Source organism: Nerophis ophidion, linkage group LG05, assembly GCF_033978795.1.
Source record: "Nerophis ophidion isolate RoL-2023_Sa linkage group LG05, RoL_Noph_v1.0, whole genome shotgun sequence".
NCBI lineage: Eukaryota > Metazoa > Chordata > Actinopteri > Syngnathiformes > Syngnathidae > Nerophis > Nerophis ophidion.
In genome coordinates this window covers 14020156-14042439 of record NC_084615.1, presented here as the reverse complement: position 1 = coordinate 14042439, position 22284 = coordinate 14020156, and the positions used below count along the sequence as shown (strand labels likewise).

The following is a 22284-nucleotide window of genomic DNA, read 5'->3' as shown; positions in this document are numbered from 1 at the left end:
ATATTTATTAAAGGTAAATTGAGCAAATAAGCTAATTCTGGCAATTTATTTAAGTGTGTATCAAACTGGTAGCCCTTGGCATTAATCAGTAGCCAAGAAGTACCTCGGTTTCAAAAAGGCTGGTGACGGCTGACATAAGAAATGTTTAAATGGCTTCAATGGCCAGTAGTGTGTAAAAGTGTTCCTGCACTGACATCACTGCTGTAGTGGATTAGACTTTAATCGGGGTTTAAACATTTGTAAACATGAGTTGGACAGTTTTAACACAACATGTTACACACAAGTCAACAAATACAAAAAGTTATTTAAATAAAATTTCCCTTGATTGATACAAAGTTGAAATTAATAACCGCTATTTTCTACATTGTTAGGGTTTGTTTAAAAAACACTCAGGAGAAAAAAAAACAAGCGTAGTTTCACTTCTCTTTCTTGCTCTCGGAACTTTCCTCAGGCTCCGCCCCCTCTTGCCGGGAGTTGTCCGGTTGTTGTTCTTCCTTCAAACCGCGACTCTTGCTCAGCTTCTTGGACTTCTGGAAGCACTCGTTCAGGTCAAACTCCCTGATGATGTTCTCCTGGGGACGGAAAGGACGACATTAGCGTGTTTTAGCGGCGGCGATGGACGCCAGGGAGGCGGGCAAACCTCGCTGAAGGTCCACGACACGGCTCGACCTTTGCTGTCCACCGCTGGACGTCTCATGACCTCCTGACCTCCTTGGAAGAGGACCAGCGAGGGAAGCTGCTTGGAGAGCGGGGACGTGCTCACTTTGTACCTGGCCGGGAAAGATCATACCCGTCTAGTTGTGCGCTTGCTTGCTCTTCATCTACACCGGGGGTGTCCAAACTTTTTCCACAGAGGGCCGCACATTTAAGCATGCGGGGGCCATTTTGATATTTTTCATTTTCAAACCATAACAAAATATATGGATTTTTTTTTTTTAATCCTTAGGGCTCCTGGGGAGCATAGAAGGTCTCAGTCACTAAAATGTTAAAAATAAGTCGAATTATTTTTATTTTTTTAATTTAATGCTTACAGTAAATCTCTATATCAACTTGAGGTTGATATAAAGTAAAACAAATTAGGTTTTATGCCTTTTCTGTCAAAGACAACTTTGTTTTTTATAGTAAAAGTGAAATATGCAGTAGTTAGATAGTACTTTATTGATTCCTTTAGGAGAGTTCCTTTATTTAGCAATTAAATCCCTCAAAGATCAATAATGCAGGACACTATTGATTTTAATTATTTAATATTTTTGAGTAATCACAGTGAAAAGTTGAATAAAATCCTACTAAATATATTTAAGATCTGAAAGGTTCTCCTGATGCATTTTTATTAATTTTTTTTTTCAACTTTTAACACTTAAATTCCAAGATCAACTTCCGATATATCTGTCGATTTTAAGTTTTGAACTATTATTTTGTTTGTTTTATGCTCTTTTGTCAAAACTTTAATGTTTTTATATGGCAACCACACAACATATGCAAAATTTTCCCCACATAAAACATTTTAAAGTGATAATATTTAATTAATAATTCATTATAACAGATTTTTTCGTCCTTTTTTTTCCCATCCATCCATTTCCTACCGCTTATTCCCTTTGAGGTCGCGGAGGGCGCTGGTGCCTATCTCAGCTACAATCGGGCGGAAGGCGGGGTACACCCTGGATAATTCGCCGCCTCATCAGTGTCTTTTTTTTTTTTGAGCAATGGAAAAAAAAAAAAAGACAAAAGGAAACAAAAAAAAACTGCCCGCATGGCAGTTTTGTATCAACATTGCCACTTTTTCCTCATTAGATTTCACCTCATTCCACTTTTTTTAAATGTTTATTTTACATTTTTGCAATACTATCAATTTTGCAATTTTTGCAGAACGATTAGCTGAGGGCCACACTTTGGACACCCCTGCTTTACGCAATAAGTGTGGCCATAATATCCTCATGTACTAATGAGGTGTTGCTTTGTTGCCCTCTGCTGGTCAAATTGAGCGCTACATATATTTTACATCCAAAAGCAAAACCACCACGAACACAAAAGACGTCACCGAGTCAGCAATTTCATTACATTCGTACTTTGCTGTTCAGTCGATATTAAAAGTCATATTCTCGTGATTTATTCAGATTTTTTTCCAGAATCAAGTCTTCCTGTGCTTCACTGCTGCCCCCTGCCGGGTGGCAGGAGTACTACATACATATGTAGTGAATAGTATATGACTAATGATGTATACCGTATTTCCTTGAATTGCCCCCAGGGCGCCAATTATTTTAAAACCTCTTCTCACTCCGGCGTTTACCAAAGGCATGCGGTAAATTTAGGCCTGCGTTTATAAATTTGAGTGTGATGTAAGGATACCATTATGAAATCACATTAAATAAAAATAAAAAACATTATGGTCTTACCTTTACTTATAAATGAAGTCCATGCGCAGCTCTTTCTGATCAAAAGCATCGATAACTTTTTTATAGAAGTCTTCCTTATTTTTATTCAGTTTTAAAAGTCTCAGTCTCGATGGAGATCTTCCTTTATTACCTCCTGCTTCGATTGATAGTACAGTTTAGAAAACTGTTTTCTTTTAGATATGTAATCCTCCATGTTAAAAGTGCAAGCAAGAGGAAAAAATAAACACACGCTGCTCACTCTTGCTGCTTGTTGTCACTTCTTCTGCAGCCGAGTAGTCGCAAGAAGGATCACTAGCGCCCTCTACCACCAGGAGGCGGGAGTCATTTAATGACTCATATTTGACACAAGCAGCTACGGTATATTAATAAAACATAGCTGCTTACTGTTCTTTTTAGCATATTCAATAGCTCGGACCTTAAATCCTACTGAATAGCTCTTAATCTTCTTCCCTTTATGCGATTTCAAATTATTGAAATCAACCTCCTCCATTTTGAAAATTACGACAGGTGAAGTGTCACTAGTGACGTGACGAGTTTGACCCGGCAGAAATTCAAGGCAGGTGCATACTATATACCTGGCGGCAATTCAAGGAAAAACGGTAGTCTTTTATGAACGCTGTACGAAAAAAAACCTTTAGATTTTTCTGTAAAAAAATTAAAATAGCAGTTTAGTTGTTTTTTTCTCTTGGCCTCAGTCTGCACCCCCTCTCCAGGGCCCAGGCTAAGACCGATTTTTTTTCTTTTAATTTTAATCTTCTATTTTTTTCTCCCATTCCCCCCCCTTGTTTACCTGTATCTCATCTTTTTTGTAAGGGGCGCTGGAAGCCGGCAGACCCGTTAGCGATCCTGTTCTGTCTCCCTGTAATGTTTGTCTGATCTTGAATGGGATTGTGCTGAAAATTGTAATTTTCCTGAAGGAACTCTCCTGACGGAATAAATAAAGTACTATCTATCAGGTTGCCAGAATTTTACCGTAAAAACTGTAGTTATTTTGCAGCTTTAAAAAGAATGAAATGGAAAAAAAATGCCCTGTGATGAGGAGGCGACTTGTCCAAAGTGTAACCTGCCTTCCACCTAAACGCATCTGAGATAGGCCACCGCAACCTCAAAAAGGACAAGCGGTAGAAAAATGGATGGATGAAATGGAAAAAAAGTATCTTTTATTTTTTTTTTACAGTACAATTCATGTAACTAATCTGAGTTTGTACTGTAAAATCCATGGTTGCTGTTTTAATAGTGTAGCACTGTTTTGAAAACAATACCAAAGTTGATTTTACAGTAAAAAACAAAACTGAGTCGCCACATTTTTACTGTAAAATCTACTGTAATTTTTACAGTGAACAATTTGATGGATAACTATGAAATCCAAAAAAATCCAGCAGATATTTAAGTATTTGTCTTTAATTTAACAAAAACATTTTCTTGGAACATGTCATATTTTGTTTTATTATGAGATAACGTTTAAAAGACATGTCACTGCATGTATTTTTTTTTGGGTCTAAATTAAAAGCAGGAATACATTTAGTAAGAAATTATAAAGTAATTAAAGCATATTATTTCCAGGCTCTCTTTTTCTGACAATGACAGTTTTTACTGCAAAATTCACAGTTGCTGTTTTTATAGTGTCGTACTGTGTTTGCAAAAACAATACTTAAGTTGATTTTACAGTCAAAACAAAACAAAACTGAGTCGCCACATTTTTTCTGTAAAATCTACTGTAATTTACAGTTTACAATTTGATGGATAACTGATATCAAAAATCCAGCAGATATTTAGGTATTTGTCTTCATTTTAACAAAACATTTTCTTGGAACATATGTCATATTTTGTTTAATTATGAGATAATATTAACGTTTAAAAGACATGTCATTGCATGTATTTTTTGGGGTCAAAATTAAAAGCAGGAGTTTATTTAGTAAGACATGATAAAGTACTGAATTCAAGTATGTTATGTCCAGGCCTGGCGTGTGACACCCGTGCCTTCAGTGTTTCATGGGGGTCACAGTCATGGAGGACCTTCCCTAAACTTTTCCCACAAAGGTGAAAGTTCAAAGTGGAGTTGAGAATGTCTTGTTAAAATTAAATATTAACTTAAGTCCAAATCCCGACACTTGATGAGGGGAGGAGAAAACTTACCTTTGTGAAACCTCTCCGTAACGCCCGATGTCCACCTTCCCGAACCTGAGACCAGCACAGTTATACCTGAAGGATTACACACACACACACACACACACACACACACACACACACACACACTTTGCGGTTTTCTTTATAGTTCGATTTTTCTTTTTCAAATGCAAATGCTTGAAGCTCATGAAGAGAATGCCAAGAGTGTGCAAAGCCGTAATCAGAGCAAAGGGTGGGCTATTTTGAAGAAACTAAAATATAAAACATGTTTTCATTTTTTTGTGAAGTACATAACTCCACATGTGTTCATTCATAGTTGTGATGTGACAATCTATAATGTAAAAAGTCCTGAAAATAAAGAAAACTGTGCAAGTTGTGTACACAAAATGACTTGTGGTGATCTCTTACTTGAGCGACAGGTCAGCAAAGACGGGGGCAAAGGACTGGCACTCGGAGGACCAGTTGGCGTAGAACTCCACGATCCAGGTGACGCGGTGGTCCCTCTGCAGCTCGTCCTGACAACACACACACACACGCCCGGGGATCTCAGCACAGGTGGTCCCTGGCACAAGGTCTGCGGGGAACTCACATCCATGGTCTTGTCGCTGAAGTACTTGATGTACTCGGGGCCCATGTAGAGAGGAGGCTTGCACGTCATCATGAAGGCTGCACACACAACATCAGGTGAATTCACTCATTCATCCAACACTTTACAGCCTCAGCCTGTCTTTCGGGGACAATAGTCCAATAAACTCATGTCTACATTGATATTAATGGAGCACATCATCAACATTGACAGTGCACTTTCAACATAAATATGTAATGTTCCAGCACTCCATGTCCTTGTTTATTTTATTTTGGGGACTTTTTCATCCTTCCACAAACATTTTGGTCATATTTTTTAGTTGTGTTACTCCGAATGTAATGGTTTTTTTCATGTTCAATGTTACTATTTTTATTTCTAATTATTTTATAAAACAAGGTAAACTGTGAAATAAGTGAAGTACAAACACAACAACAAATTTCCATTTTAAAGAGACATTTTTTCCTCTTCGTTTTTTTGCTCAAATCTCTGAAACAACTTAAGCGCTAATTAAAAGTAGTTAATATGTTATGTTTTCACCTTCTGATATAATTGTCAGCTTTTCTGTTTTGAAAAATACAAACCCCGTTTCCATATGAATTCGGAAATTGCGTTAGATGTAAATATAAACAGAATACAATGGGGCGGCATGGCGTAGTGGGTAGAGCGGGCGTGCCAAAAACCTGAGGGTTGCAGGTTCGCTTCCCACCTATGGACATCCAAATCGCTGCCGTTGTGTCCTTGGGCAGGACACTTCACCCTTGCCCCCGGTGCCGCTCACACTGGTGAATGAATGATGAATGAATGATTGGTGGTGGTCGGAGGGGCCGTAGGCGCAAACTGGCAGCCACGCTTCCGTCAGTCTACCCCAGGGCAGCTGTGGCTACAGATGTAGCTTACCACCACCAGGTGTGAATGAATGATGGATTCCCACTTCTCTGTGAGCGCTTTGAGTATCTAACAATAGAAAAGCGCGATATAAATCTATTCCATTATTATTATTATGATTTGCAAATCCTTTTCAACCCATATTCAGTTGAATATGCTACAAAGACAACATTTTTGATGTTCAAACTGATAAACATTGTTTGGGTGCAAATAATCATTAACTTTAGAATTTTGATGCCAGCAACACGTGACAAAGAAGTTGGCAAAAGTGGCAATAAATACTGATAAAGTTGAGGAATGCTCATCAAACACTTATTTGGAGGGTGCCATGATTGGGTGTAAAAACAGCTTCCCAAAAAATGCTCAGTCTTTCACACGAAAGGATGGGGCGAGGTACACCCCTTTGTCCACAACTGCCTGAGCAAATAGTCAAACAGTTTAAGAACAACGTTTCTCTAAGACAACTATCTGATGGATGAAGGGAAGGTGGGGGACAACTATCTGATGGATGAAGTGAAGGTGGGGGACAACTATCTGATGGATGAAGTGAAGGTGGGGGGACAACTATCTGATGGAGACACTGACCCACACACAGCGCCAGGTAGAGGATGCCGAGACGGATGTCCAGCCTGAAGAAGAGGATGACGTTTGCCACCTTGCTGAAGAGGAACAAGTTGCCCACATGCTGCTCCAAAGTGACTGCGAGGTGGGGAGACAAATGGAGGAAGAACAGGTTGTTACAAGGTCAAACAAGGACCTCCACGAGCTAATGTTTACACAACAGAGGCAGGTTTGTGGACAAGCATGTACGTCCTGCATGGGGTGAGATGCAAGGTAATAAGTCACACGGGTTAAACATTGAGAAGTTGGAGTGAAGTCTACACTTACACATGCAATTGTTCTTTCATACTAAATTGGAGTTTATGACATTTAACACCACATTCTTACAATCAGCACACCTGGTCCGCAAGTCTGCCTTTACACAAATGATTGTGTCTTTCTTTTGTGTTCAATGTGTGTACTTTTATTATTTTTTTTATATGTACACTACAGTAGGACCTCATCTTGTTAATTGGTCCTGTGGCAAAGCTGTTAATTAGAAAACACTTACATCTCATATCTACATCTGCCTTTGAAATGAATTTAAATCACTTTTATTGGAACTTGCCCATCCAAAAAACACCACAATTTAACACATATGTCCTTTAAAAAGAAAAACTAACTTTTAGATAGGCGAAATAAATACATGTGTATACATGTGTGTGTGTGAATATATATATATATATATATATATATATATATATATATATATATATATATATATATATATATATATATATATATATAGAGACAGACAACATTCACACAGGCCCTGCGATGAGGTGGCGACTTGTCCAGGGTGTACCCCGCCTAACACCCGATTGTAGCTGAGATAGGCGCCAGCGCCCCCCGCGACTCCAAAAGGGAATAAGCGGTAGAAAATGGATGGATATATATATATATATATGTATGTATGTGTGGGAAAAATCACAAGACTACTTCATCTCTACAAAACTGTTTCATGAAAGGGTTCCTACAATTGTCAGGATATATATATATATATATATATACACACGCACACATATACATATTATTCCAACATCATGCTGTGTGTTTTTGTGATTTTGAGCCGGCGCCATTGCATTATACTGTCATGTTCGTAAATTTGACTTGTGACTCCGTGACTCAGCATCATACTGTATTTTGTAAATAGTGAGTCGGTGACTCGGCATCATACTGCTTTTTCATTTCGGGCTCCAGTACTCTGGAATGCCCTCCTGGTAAAAGTTCGAGATGCCACCACAGTAGAAGCATTTAAGTCTCACCTTAAAACTCATTTGTATACTCTAGCCTTTAAATAGACTCCCTTTTTAGACCAGTTGATCTGCCGTTTCTTTTCTTTTTCTCCTATGTCCCACTCTCCCTTGTGGAGGGGGTCCGGTCCAATCCGGTGGCCATGTACTGCTTGCCCGTGTATCGGCTGGGGACATCTCTGCGCTGCTGATCCGCCTCCGCTTGGGATGTTTTCCTGCTGGCTCCGCTGTGAACGGGACTCTCGCTGCTGTGTTGGATCCGCTTTGGACTGGACTCTCGCGACTGTGTTGGATCCATTGTGGATTGAACTTTCACAGTATCATGTTAGACCCGCTCGACATCCATTGCTTTCCTCCTCTCCAAGGTTCTCATAGTCATCCTTGTCACCGCCGTCCCACTGGGTCATTATTGTCACCGACGTCCCACTGGGTGTGAGTTTTCCTTGCCCTAATGTGGGCCTACCGAGGATGTCGTAGTGGTTTGTGCAGCCCTTTGAGACACTGGTGATTTAGGGCTATATAAGTAAACATTGATTGATTGATTGATTGATTGATGTGTGTAAATAGTGAGCCGGTGACTTGGCATCATACTGTATGTTTGTAAATCTGACTTGTGAGTCGGTGACTCAGCCTTATACTGTATGTTTATAAATGTGACTTGTGAGTCAGTGACTCAGCATCATACTGTATGTTTGTAAATCTGACTAGTGAGTCAGTGACTCAGCCTCATACTGTATGTTTGTAAATCTGACTTGAGTAAGTGAATCAGCATCATACTGTTTGATTGTAAATCCGACTTGTGAGTCAGTGACTCAGCATCATACTGTATCTTTGTAAATAGTGAGTCGACAACTCAGCATCATACTGTATGTTTGTAAATAGTGAGTCGGTGACTCGGCATCATACTGTATGTTTGTAAATAGTGAGTCGGTGACTCTGCATCATACTGTATGTTTGTAAATAGTGAGTCGGTACCTCAGCATCATACTGTATGTTTGTAAATAGTGAGTCGGTGACTCGGCATCATACTGTATGTTTGTAAATAGTGAGTCGGTGCCTCGGCATCATACTGTATGTTTGTAAATAGTGAGTCGGTTACTCTGCAGTATACTGTATGTTTGTAAATAGTGAGTCTGTGACTCTGCATCATACTGTATGTTTGTAAATAGTGAGTCGGTGACTCTGCATCATACTGTATGTTTGTAAATAGTGAGTCGGTACCTCAGCATCATACTGTATGTTTGTAAATAGTGAGTCGGTGACTCTGCATCATACTGTATGTTTGTAAATAGTGAGTCGGTGCCTCTGCATCATACTGTATGTTTGTAAATAGTGAGTCGGTGACTTTGCATCATACTGTATGTTATAAATAGTGAGTCTGTGACTCTGCATCATACTGTATGTTTGTAAATAGTGAGTTGGTGACTCGGCATCATACTGTATGTTTGTAAATCTGACTTGTGAGTCGGTGACTCAGCCTTATACTGTATGTTTATAAATGTGACTTGAGCAAGTGAATCAGCATCCTACTGTTTGTTTGTAAATCCGACTTGTGAGTCAGTGACTCAGCATCATACTGTATGTTTGTAAATCTGACTAGTGAGTCAGTGACTCAGCCTCATACTGTATGTTTGTAAATCTGACTTGAGTAAGTGAATCAGCATCATACTGTTTGATTGTAAATCCGACTTGTGAGTCAGTGACTCAGCATCATACTGTATCTTTGTAAATAGTGAGTCGACGACTCAGCATCATACTGTATGTTTGTAAATAGTGAGTCGGTGACTCGGCATCATACTGTATGTTTGTAAATAGCGAGTCGGTGACTCTGCATCATACTGTATGTTTGTAAATAGTGAGTTGGTACCTCAGCATCATACTGTATGTTTGTAAATAGTGAGTCGGTGACTCGGCATCATACTGTATGTTTGTAAATAGTGAGTCGGTGCCTCGGCATCATACTGTATGTTTGTAAATAGTGAGTCGGTGACTTTGCATCATACTGTATGTTTGTAAATAGTGAGTCTGTGACTCGGCATCATACTGTATGTTTGTAAATAGTGAGTCGGTGACTCCGCATCATACTGTATGTTTGTAAATAGTGAGTCGGTACCTCAGCATCATACTGTATGTTTGTAAATAGTGAGTCGGTGACTCGGCATCATACTGTATGTTTGTAAATAGTGAGTCGGTGCCTCGGCATCATACTGTATGTTTGTAAATAGTGAGTCGGTGACTTTGCATCATACTGTATGTTTGTAAATAGTGAGTCTGTGACTCTGCATCATACTGTATGTTTGTAAATAGTGAGTTGGTGACTCGGCATCATACTGTATGTTTGTAAATAGTGAGTCGGTGCCTCGGCATCATACTGTATGTTTGTAAATAGTGAGTCGGTGACTTTGCATCATACTGTATGTTTGTAAATAGTGAGTCTGTGACTCTGCATCATACTGTATGTTTGTAAATAGTGAGTTGGTGACTCGGCATCATACTGTATGTTTGTAAATAGTGAGTCGGTGACTTTGCATCATACTGTATGTTTGTAAATAGTGAGTCTGTGACTCGGCATCATACTGCATGTTTGTAAATAGTGAGTTGGTGACTCGGCATCATACTGTGTGTTTGTAAATAGTGAGTCGGTGACTCGGCATCATACTGTATGTTTGTAAATAGTGAGTTGGTTACTCGGCATCATACTGTATGTTTGTAAATAGTGAGTCGGTTACTCTGCATTATATTGTATGTTTGTAAATAGTGAGTCGGTGACTTTGCATCATACTGTATGTTTGGAAATAGTGAGTCGGTTACTCTGCATTATACTGTATGTTTGTAAATAGTGAGTCGGTGCCTCAGCATCATACTGTATGTTTGTAAATAGTGAGTCTGTGACTCTGCATTATACTGTATGTTTGTAAATAGTGAGTCGGTTACTCGGCATCATACTGTATGTTTGTAAATAGTGAGTTGGTTACTCGGCATCATACTGTATGTTTGTAAATAGTGAGTCGGTTACTCTGCAGTATACTGTATGTTTGTAAATAGTGAGTCGGTGACTTTGCATCATACTGTATGTTTGTAAATAGTGAGTCTGTGACTCTGCATTATACTGTATGTTTGTAAATAGTGAGTCGGTGACTCAGCATCATACTGTATCTTTGTAAATAGTGAGTCGGTTACTCTGCATTATACTGTATGTTTGTAAATAGTGAGTCGGTGCCTCAGCATCATACTGTATGTTTGTAAATAGTGAGTCTGTGACTCTGCATTATACTGTATGTTTGTAAATAGTGAGTCGGTTACTCGGCATCATACTGTATGTTTGTAAATAGTGAGTTGGTTACTCGGCATCATACTGTATGTTTGTAAATAGTGAGTCGGTTACTCTGCAGTATACTGTATGTTTGTAAATAGTGAGTCGGTGACTTTGCATCATACTGTATGTTTGTAAATAGTGAGTCTGTGACTCTGCATTATACTGTATGTTTGTAAATAGTGAGTCGGTGACTCAGTATCATACTGTATCTTTGTAAATAGTGAGTCGGTTACTCTGCATTATACTGTATGGTTGTAAATAGTGAGTCGGTGCCTCGGCATCATACTGTATGTTTGTAAATAGTGAGTCAGTGACTTTGCATCATACTGTATGTTTGTAAATAGTGAGTCTGTGACTCTGCATCATACTGTATGTTTGTAAATAGTGAGTTGGTGACTCGGCATCATACTGTATGTTTGTAAATAGTGAGTCGGTGACTTGGCATCATACTGTATGTTTGTAAATAGTGAGTCGGTGACTCAGCATCATACTGTATGTTTGTAAATAGTGAATCGGTGCCTCAAACCTCACTGATAGGTGTGTACCTAATGCAGTGTCCTATGAGGACCACCTACAGTACTATGGAGGACACTCACTTGCTCTTCTGTTCTTCATCATCACTATGGCACTCAGAAACATGAGAATTTCAACTTCTCTCTGTAAAAAAAAATAAAACATAAAATGATTTATTGCTGGCCGGTAATAAGAAGCCTCCATTTTAACTTAGCACCGCCACCGCAGTGGTGATGCGACCCCGGCGTGCTCTCACCCAGTCGAAGTCGCAGGAGTTGCCGTCCTCCCTCTGGGTGGAGAGGTGCTCGCACAAGCCGGGAGCCTTGCGGACCACCACAAAGGCGATGGTCATGAAGAAGGAGGTGATATAGTAAGGTCTCAGCAGCCATTTGTAAATCTGTGGCAGGTGGTACAAGAAAGCGCAGACCCCGGTGATTAAGCCCATTCTGGCAGAGCGGAGTGACACAGCTGATGGGGGGAATGTCAATCGCCGGAAATGACGCGACGTAAATTCCGCACATGCGCAGAACCGATCATCGCGCTTGCGAAATGGGCCTCGCGACGCGCCGTAGTTTAGGCGCGAATTATGAATTGTAAACAGAGGCCAAAAAAGAAAATGGAGGACGAGGAAGCGACAACGGCTCGTCAGAACCAAGACGCGGACACAAGTTGTCCAGAAAGCCTCACAGTTGAAGCAGGAGATGCTTGCAAGGCGTCAGTCAATGATGAAACTCGGTGGAGTCGGCTAGAATTGTTCGATAAAGTCATGCATAAAAGCCTGGAGAAGTTCATCGACTTGGCGAGGTAACAAAATCACTGTTTTTTTTTATGGTTTAATATTTGTACTGCTGTGATGTACAAACGTCGTTTCCATATGAGTTGGGAAATTGTATTAGATGTAAATATAAACGGAATACAATGATTTGCAAATCATTTTCAGCCCACATTCAGTTGAATGCACTACAAAAACAATAAATTTGATGTTCAAACTCCTAAACTTTTTTTTTTTTTGCAAATAATAATTAACTTAGAATTTCATGGCTGCAACACGTACCAAAGTAGTTGGGAAAGGGCATGTTCACCACTGTGTTACATCACCTTTTCTTTTAACAACACTCAATAAACGTTTGGGAACTGAGGAAACTAGTTGTTGAAGCTTTGAAAGTGGAATTCTTTTCCATTCTTGTTTTATGTAGAGCTTCAGTCGTTCAACAGTCCGGGGTCTCAGCTGTCGTATTTTACGCTTCATAATGTGCCACACATTTTCGATGGGAGGCAGGTCTGGACTGAAGGCGGGCCAGGAAAGTACCCGCACTCTTTTGCTATGAAACCACGCTGTTGTAACACGTGGCTTGGCATTATCTTGCTGAAATAAGCAGGGACGTCCATGATAACGTTGCTTGGATGACAACATATGTTGCTCCAAAACCTGTATGGACCATTCAGCATTAATGGTGCCTTCACAGATGTGTAAGTTACCCATGCCTTGGGCACTAATGCACCCCCATACCATCACAGATGCTGGCTTTTGAACTTTGCGCCTATAACAATCCGAATGGTTATTTTCCTCTTTGTTCCGGAGGACACCACGTCCAAAGTTTCCAAATATAATGTGAAATGTGGACTCGTCAGACCACAGAACACTTTTCCACTTTGCATCAGTCCGTCTTAGATGAGCTCAGGCCCAGCAAAGCCAGCGGCGTTCCTTGGTGTTGTTGATAAATGTGTTTTGTTTTGCATAGCAGAGTTTTAACTTGCACTTACAGATGTAGCGACCAACTGTAGTTACTGACAGTGGTTTTATGAAGTGTTCCTGAGCCCATGTGGTGATATCCTTTCCACACTGATGTCGGTTTTTGATGCAGTGCCGCCTGAGGGATCAAAGGTCCGTAATATCATCGCTTACGTGCAGTGATTTCTCCAGATTCTCTGAAACTTTTGATGATTTTACGGACCGTAGATGGTAAAATCCCTAAATTCCTTGCAATAGCTCGTTGAGAAATGTTGTTCTAAAACTGTTCGACAATTTGCTTACAAAGTGGTGACCCTCACCCCATCCTTGTTTGTGAATTACTTAGCATTTCATAGAAGCTGGTTTTATTCCCAATCGTGGCACCCACCTGTTCCCAATTAGCCTGCACACATGTGGGATGTTCCAAAATAAGTGTTTGATGAGAATTTTTCAACTTTATCTGTATTTATGGCCACCTTTCCCAACTTCTTTGTCAGGTGTTGCTGGCATCAAATTCTAAAGTTAATGATTATTTGCACAAAAAAATGTTTATCAGTTTGAACATCAAATATGTTGTGTTTGTTGCATATTTAACTGAATATGGGTTGAAAAGGATTTGCAAATCATTGTATTCCGTTTATATTTACATCTAACACAATTTCCCAACTCATATGGAAACAGGGTTTGTAACTCATTAAGTCTACTCGGATGAGCAGCAAAATGTCTTCCAAGACAGTGTTTTTCAACTAATGCTAGAGATTATATAATTTCACCTGTTGTGGTTAAAAATATTTTTTGCAAACCAGTAATTATAGTCTGCAAATGATGTGTTGTTGTTGAGTGTAGGTGCTGTCTAGAGTTCGGCAGAGTAACTATGTTGTACTCTTTCATATCAGTAGTTGGCAGCAGGTAGCTAATAGCTTTGTAGATGTCAGGAACAGCGGGATGCAGTGTGCAGGCAAAACGGTGTCTAATGCTTAAACCAAAAATAAACAAAAGGTGAGTGCCCCTAGGAAAAGGCATGGAAGCCTAGGGAAGGCTATGCAGAACAAAACTAAAACTGACCTGCCTATAAACTATACAAAAACAGAATGCTGTACGATAGAAAAGACTTACTGTGGAGCAAAGACAATGTACATACGATTACAAACATGACATGACAATCATCAATGTCCCCACAAAGAAGGATAAATAAAACTGAAATATTCTCGATTGCTAAAACAAAGTAGATGTGAGACATATCGCTCAAAGGAAGACATGAAACTGCTACAGGAAAATACCCTAAAAAGAGAAAAACACATCAAAATAGGAACGCAAGACAAGAAATAAAACACTACACATAGGAAAACAGCAAATAAGTCAGGGTGTGATGTGACAGGTGGTGACAGTACACCTACTTTGAGACGAGAGCTACATGCATGAAGTTATATCCAACAATTGTGACAACGACTTTTTACTGTCAACTGAGTTTTGTTTTTTAATAGTTTCTGCTGGTGGTGCGCCTCCACATTTTTTTTTTTAGCTTGGCTCAGAAAAGGTTGAAAAACACTGCATTAAAAGCCTACTGAAATGAGATTTTCTTATTCAAACAGGGATAGCAGGTCCATTCTATGTGTCATTCTTGATCATTTCACGATATTGCCATATTTTTACTGAAAGGATTTAGTAGAGAACATCCACGATAAAGTTCGCAACTTTGGGTTGCTAATAAAAAAGCCTTGCCTGTACCGTAAGTAGCAGACGATGTGCGTTTGACGTCACAGGTTGTGGAGCTCCTCACATCTGAACATTGTTTACAATCATGGCCACCAGCAGCGAGAGCGATTCGGACCGAGAAAGCGACGATTTCCCCATTAATTTGAGCGAGGATGAAAGATTCGTGGATTAGGATAGTGACAGTGAAGTACTAGGAAAAAAAAAAACGACAGGGAAGTGGGAGCGATTCAGATGTTATTAAACACATTTACTAGGAATATTCTGGAAAACCCCTTATCTGCTTATTGTGTTACTAGTGTTGTAGTGAGATTATACGGTCGTACCTGAAAGTCGGAGGGGTGTGGCCACGGGTGTGGTTACCGCCAGTGTCTCTGAGGGTAGCCACGTTTCTCGACGAGGCGAAGCGAAGGCAGCCAGTCGGGCCGGGCTGAGATTTTTTTCCCCCTCCACGATGGAAGCATTCCACGTTCGGGGGCGGCCAGTCGTAGTTGGCAAGACAGTCTGCAGCTACTTCTTTGACAGGTCCATGAGGAACGGCGCAAGCTCCGCTCATGTCTACTGTAAGACCGGAGTTATTACCACAATTTTCTCACCGAAACCTGCTGGTTGACATTAGGTCGGGAACCATGTTCGTTTGACCGCTCTGTTCCATAGTAAAGCTTCACCTTCGGGAATATAAACAAGGAAACACCGGCTGTGTTTGTGTTGCTAAAGGCAGCTGCAATACACCGTTTCCCACCTACATCTTTCTTCTATGTAATCTCCATTATTAATTAAACAAATTGCAAAAGATTCAGCAACACAGATGTCCAGAATACTGTGTAATTATGCGATTAAAGCAGACTACTTGGGATCAGGCTGGGAAAAAAATGTCCACTACAATCCGAGACGTCACGCTTTCAACAGGATACTTCGCGCAAAATTTAAAATTCCAATTTAGTAAACTAAAAAGGCCGTATTGACATTTTTTGCAATGTTAATATTTCATCATTCATATATAAACTATCAGACTGCGTGGTCGCTAGTAGTTTCAGTAGGCCTTTAAGAAACATTGTATGTTTACGCTGCACAATTTATCATATCCGAAAAGGAGTAGGAAGAAGCTAATAGCATTTAATCCTACCCCATCTGCAAGGTCTATTAGTGATTATTCATTCTCACCATGTGTTTTAAATGTTGACACTTCAAATATTTTCAATTGCTTTACTTTTTTTTTTTTTAATTTAACGTTTCTTCACTTTCTGTGTTGGAGTCTATTTTCAAATGGTCAGAGAAAATAATACCGTGACCCTATAGAGATTTCAACCTGATATTCAAAACAGTGTACATAAATATCACCCCAATCAACGTAGCGAATTCTAGTAATGAGTTTATATAGTCTAAACTATTGCAGTGAAGACAGACTATACATCAACTTGTACTCACCAGGAAATGCCAGACTATCCATCCATCCATTTTCTACCGCTTATTCCCTTTCGGGGTCGCGGGGGGCGCTGACGCCTATCTCAGCTACAATCGGGCGGAAGGCAGGGTACACCCTGGACAAGTCGCCACCTCATCCAGACTACTCAGTTTAATTTGTTTTGTTTGGAACAGGTTTTCATCTTTGATGCTATACAATAAGATAATGCTTCAAGGAGTTCAATTGCCTGACTTTTCTACATCTTTCTTTCAAACAGTTTTAACAGGTTTGCCAGCATGTTCCATCAGCTGTACAAGATGAGCCCTCGGAGGATGGAATGCATCCATAAGCAGTTTTTAGAAGAGTTGCGGAGTGCTGTAAAGGTATGTAGATATTTATACCAAAATGTGGAAAATGGATGACTTATCGTCAATTATTTAATATAATCACTTACGTGTAGTGGTTTCTCCAGATTCTCTGAACCTTTTGATGATATTACGGACCGTAGATGGCAAAATCCCTAAACTCCTTGCAATAACTGGTTGAGAAATATTGTTCTTAAACAATTTGCTCACGCTTTTGTTGACAAAGTGGTGACCCTCATCCCCTCCTTGTTTGTGAATGACTGAGCATTTCATGGAAGCTGCTCTTATACCCAATCATGGCACCCACCTGTTCCCAATGAGCCTGTTCACCTGGGGAATGTTCCAAATAAGTGTTTGATGAACATTGCTCAAAGTTCTCATTTTTTTATTGCCACTTGTGCCAGCTTTTTTGGAACATGTTTCAGGCATCAAAACCCAAATAAGCTAATATTTGCAAATAATAAAAAAAGTTTTCCAGTTTGAAAGTTAAATATCTTGTCTTTGCAGTCTATTTAATTGAATAGAAGTTGAAAAATATTTGCAAATCATTGTATTATCTTTTTATTCACCATTTATACCAGTGGTCCCCAACCACCGGGCCGCAGAAGAATTTTTTATTATTATTTTTTATTTCTTTTATTAAATCAACATAAAAAACACAAGATACACTTACAATTAGTGCACCAACCCAAAAAAAACTCCCTTTTTAATGACAAAAAAAAAGAATACCCGCCGGGCTGCAGAATATTTTTTTATTAATTAATTTATTTATTTAAAAAAAAAAGTTTTTATTTTTTTAATCAACATAAAAAACACAAGATAGACTTACAATTAGAGCACCAACCCCAAAAATCTCCCTTAATCAAGCGTTGACTGGTCCGCAGCTACAAAAAGGTTGGGGACCACTGATTTATACAACACGTCAACTTTACTGGTTTTGGGGATTGTCATGATTAATAGGATTTTTTTGTGATTAATCCATACTTGCCAACCCTCCTGAATTTTACTGTCCCTCCCGTAAACCTCTCGGAGCAACCATTCTCACAAATTTCTCCCGATTTCCACCCGGACGACAATATTGGGGGCGTGCCTTAAAGGCACTGCCTCTAGCGTCCTCTGCAACCTGTCGTCACAACCGCTTTTCTCCCATACAAAGCACGTGTCAGTGTAGTCACATAATTTATGTGGCTTTTACACACACACGCACAAGTGAATGCAATCATACTTGATCAACAGCCATACAGGTCACACTGAGGGAGGCCGTGTAAACAACTTTAACACTGTCACAAATATGCGCCACACTGTGAACCCACACCAAACAAGAATGACAAACACATTTGGGGAGAACATCCGCACCGTAACACAACATAAACACAACAGAACAAATACCCAGAATCCCTTGTAGCACTAACTCTTCCAGGGCGCTACAATATATACCCCCGCCACTACTGAACCCCGCCCCCCCAGCCTTGCCCACCTCAACCACGCCCCCCACCACCTCAACCCCGCCCCCCATCTCCCGAGTTAACTCAATATTTTTGACAGCGGAAAATCAGTGACTTAATGTCAATTATTTTTAATGATGGTACTGTATGGACTCTCACATTAATGTTTTTATTACCCAGCTTTAATGCCTGCTTTTTTATGTAGACTTTTGTTTTTTTGTGTTTAAGGATGATATCAGCACACTGATTAAAGAAGGGAGACTTGAGGCCAAACTAAATGAGCTGGACCAACTGGAGAGTGCTGCCAAAAACAACCCGGACCCTGCATGGTTAGTACAACATCAACTAGGCAAAAATATAATGGTTTCTTTGGAAATTTGACATTTATGTCATTCTTTTTCTGTTTTTACTTGAGGCCATCTGGTGTTTCTTTATGTTTCATACATATTTTTGTTGTTCGCCACTACAGGATTACGACTATTTATCCATCAAGTGTATTGTTCATCCTGTCTCGTCCTCTTAGGCGTCCTTCTGGCGTTCCAGAGCAAGACTTTAGCAGCTTCGTAATGCCATTTTATCGCAAGCAGAAGGCTTACTTACGGCTGGAACTGAAGAATATCAAAGCGGAGAATGCGGCCCTCGCACAAAAGGTTCGGGCTGGCAGGGAGAGGATTGCTCATACTGAACATCTCATTTCAGCTGCTGTTGCCGACTGGAAGGTGAGAATGAAAAGTGTCAAAAGAAAGAAAATAAACCGTTTTGTGTCATTTCTTTCTCATTTCTGTTTAAAGTGGTCATATTATGATGTTTTTCATACATTTAAAATACCGATTGTGGTCGACCGAACATGCAATGGTGATACTTTGGTCAAAATGTTGCATAGATTATGTTTTACTTGTCATTTTAAGCTGCTTTTTTACTGTCTTTTCTGGATGTCCCATATTGTGGGCATATTTACGTGCCGCCTCTTCAACTGCGTCTTCTCGCTGTCTTTGTTGTAGTATTTAGCGCTTCCATTTAGTGTCGATTGACAGACAAAAGGCCTACTGAAACCCACTACTACCGACCACGCAGTCTGATAGTTTATATATCAATGATGAAATATTAACATTGCAACACATGCAATACGGCCGGGTTAGTTTACTAAATTGCAATTTTAAATTTCGCGTCAAGGTATCCTGCTGAAACGTAGCGGTATGATGACGCGTGCGCATGACGCCACGCATTGTAGAGGACATTTTGTTCCAGCATCGTTCCCAGCTATAAGTAGTCTGTTTTCATCGGATAATTCCACAGTATTCTGGACTTCTGTATTGCTCAATCTTTTGCAATTTGTTCAATGAATAATGGAGACATCAAAGAAGAAAGCTGTAGGTGGGAAGCGGTGTATTGCGGCCGCCTTTAGCAACACAAACACAGCCGGTGTTTCATTGTTTACATTCCTGAAAGATGACTGTGAAGCTTTACTATGGAATTATGCAGCAATCATTTCGAAACATCGTGTTTCGAAGAGGGTCCCTTGCGAAGGGCAGAGATGGGCATCGCCACCACCCGTCGAATGGTGCTGAAAAATGGTGCGGGGCCGACCTTCAGGTTGTAAAGGTACGACCATATAATCTCACTAAAACACTAGTAACACAATAAGGAGATAAGGGTTTTTCCAGATTTATCCTAGTAAATATGTCTAATAACATCTGAATCGCTCCCACTGTATAGTTTTTTTTTTTTCTAGTCCTTCACTCTCACTTTCCTCATCCACGAATCTTTCATCCTCGCTCAAATTAATGGGGAAATCGTCGCTTTCTCGGTCGAATCGTTCTCGCTGCTGGTGGCCATGATTGTAAACAATGTTCAGATGTGAGGAGCTCCACAACCTGTGACGTCACGCGCACATCGTCTGCTACTTCCGGTACAGGCAAGGCTTTTTTATTAGCGACCAAAAGTTGCAAACTTTATCGTGGATGTTCTCTACTAAATCTTTTCAGCAAAAATATGGCAATATTGCAAAATGATCAAGTGTGACACATAGAATGGACATGCTATCCCCGTTTAAATAAGAAAATCTAATTTCAGTAGGCATTTTAAGTTCAAACTATACGCAAACTAAACGGCAATGGCAGAGAATGCATGTGCATGTAGGAGCCAGTCCGCTCCACAACAATAGGATAGCGAATAGCAATAGTTGGAAGTGTTTTAGTAGGACTTTGGTAAGCTATGAAGCCGCACCGCTTTATGGATTGTACTGTGCTTCAAGACAGGAGTATTATTATGCTGTGTGTATAAGGTAAGACATATTATCTGGCATTTTGTTTCGCAATATTATGCAAAAGCAACATTTCTTTCCCATGAATTGATTTACGTGGACCCCGACTTAAACAAGTTGAAAAACTTATTTGGGTGTTACCATTTAGTGGTCAGTTATACGGAATAGGTACTGTACTGTGCAATCTACTAATAAAAGTTTCAATCAATCAATCAATCAATTACCTTCTTGTTCCTGCTGATCTGTATTTGGGATCTGCATAAGTCCTGAATATGTGCGCGTGTCCGCCTTTGTAGTCCGTGTCGACAACGTAGTCCAGTGGTTCTCAAATGCGGGTACGCATACCCCTGGGGGTAATTGAAGGTATGCCAAGGGGTACGTGAGATTTTTTTTAAATATTCTGAAAATAGCAACAATTAAAAAATCATTTATTGAATAATACTTAAACAAAATATGAATGTAAGATCATAAACTGAGAAAAGAAATGCAACAATGCAATATTCAGTGTTGACAGTTAAATTTTTTTTGTGGACATGTTCCATAAATATTGATGTTAAAGATTTCTTTTTTTTGAGGATAAATGTTTAGAATTGTAGCTGAGATAGGTGCCAGCGCCCCCCGCGACCCCGAAAGGGAATAAGCGGTAGAAAATGGATGGATGGATGGATGTTTAGAATTGCAATCCCCAAAGAGGGCACTTTAAGTTGATGATTACTTTTATGTGTAGAAATCTTTATTAATAATTAAATCAATTGTTTTTTTCAACAAGTTTTTAGTTATTTTTGTATCTTTTTTTCTAAATAGTTCAAGAAAGACCACTAAAAATGAGCAATATTTTGCACTGTTATACAATTTAATAAACCAGAAACTGATGACATGGTGCTTTATTTTACTTCTTTATCTCCTTTTTTCAACCAAAAATGCTTTGCTCTGATTAGGGGGTACGTGAATTTAAAAAATGTTCACAGGCGGTACATCACTGAAAAAAGGTTGAGAACCATTGCCGTAGTCGATAAGCTATTTCTTTTTTTCTTTGAGTACCTTGAAGGTAGAAAAGTGCTATACAAGTATAACCTATTTACCATTTATTGACTATAGCGTCGGACTGCAATGTAAATGTATATCATATATGGATAATCTGCATGTTAACGTCAACAGTGGGAAAATGAAAGGACAATTCCAAACAGCTCGTTTCCCGTAAGTATGAAGGAAGTCAAGATTGTTTAAAAAATATCTTCACAATTATGCAGACCCCAAATACACCTCAGCTTGGTAGGAAAAGTTGGTTTTGCATAATAGGGCCCCTTTAAAGTTCAATCACTTATTCAACTATTAATACTTTGTTTATTTTTAAGAAAAAATATATGTAATAATTACCACTTATTAATTTTTGTTTGTGTTGTATGTATAATTAAATTAATCATTTGTATGTGTTTTATTTTTTGTATTTGCAGGCATCTGCAACTGAATTTGAAAACCTTGCATCTTCACTATGCCCTGCAAATGTTTTTGATGTGTGATTCTCCAAAATGTATTTGGCTGAAATGACTAATGTACCTGTATATACTGAATTTGTTCGTTGTTCTTTGTGGAATGAAATACAATTGATTAAAGCGATCGCTTTTTGTGGTTTGTATGAAGAAGAAGAAAACTGCTTGCGCACATTGAGCAAGTATTACGGTATGGTC

At 39.4% G+C, this 22284-nt stretch overlaps 2 protein-coding genes across 3 annotated transcripts; one reads left to right on the top strand and one right to left on the bottom strand.

Moving 5' to 3' along the window:
- Positions 1–202: 202 nt before the first annotated feature.
- tmx2a (thioredoxin-related transmembrane protein 2a) lies at positions 203–12184 on the bottom strand. 2 transcript variants are annotated; one of them, XM_061900088.1, is made up of 8 exons: positions 11930–12181; positions 11757–11817; positions 6577–6690; positions 5110–5186; positions 4929–5035; positions 4530–4595; positions 641–770; positions 203–572 (listed from the first exon to the last, which is right to left on the bottom strand). In XM_061900088.1, exons 1-8 carry the CDS (start codon positions 12116–12118, stop codon positions 417–419), a joined length of 900 nt encoding a protein of 299 aa, XP_061756072.1. In that variant the 5' UTR covers positions 12119–12181; the 3' UTR covers positions 203–416. The 2 variants fall into 2 exon arrangements, with proteins under 2 accessions (XP_061756072.1, XP_061756073.1); XM_061900089.1 differs by lacking the exons at positions 203–572; positions 641–770 and adding an exon at positions 1872–4419 and having other exon boundaries at positions 11930–12184.
- si:dkey-6i22.5 (polyamine-modulated factor 1) lies at positions 11964–22213 on the top strand. The gene is made up of 5 exons (XM_061900092.1): positions 11964–12477; positions 16801–16906; positions 18562–18662; positions 18857–19052; positions 22051–22213. Exons 1-5 carry the CDS (start codon positions 12260–12262, stop codon positions 22114–22116), a joined length of 687 nt encoding a protein of 228 aa, XP_061756076.1. The 5' UTR covers positions 11964–12259; the 3' UTR covers positions 22117–22213.
- Positions 22214–22284: the final 71 nt, after the last annotated feature.

What these genes read in the sequence shown, in the direction of transcription:
- tmx2a (XM_061900088.1), bottom strand. Translation starts at nt 12,118, where the DNA reads ATGGGCTTAATCACCGGGGTCTGCGCTTTCTTGTACCACCTGCCACAG. An exon ending in TTTGCTGACCTGTCGCTCAA is followed by an intron (nt 4,596 to 4,928) that starts GTAAGAGATCAC and finishes GTAATCCTTCAG; the next exon opens with GTATAACTGTGCTGGTCTCA. An exon ending in TACGGAGAGGTTTCACAAAG is followed by an intron (nt 771 to 4,529) that starts GTAAGTTTTCTC and finishes TTTCCCGGCCAG; the next exon opens with GTACAAAGTGAGCACGTCCC.
- si:dkey-6i22.5 (XM_061900092.1), top strand. Translation starts at nt 12,260, where the DNA reads ATGAATTGTAAACAGAGGCCAAAAAAGAAAATGGAGGACGAGGAAGCG. An exon ending in AAGTTCATCGACTTGGCGAG is followed by an intron (nt 12,478 to 16,800) that starts GTAACAAAATCA and finishes TCTTTCAAACAG; the next exon opens with TTTTAACAGGTTTGCCAGCA. An exon ending in AACAACCCGGACCCTGCATG is followed by an intron (nt 18,663 to 18,856) that starts GTTAGTACAACA and finishes TCGTCCTCTTAG; the next exon opens with GCGTCCTTCTGGCGTTCCAG.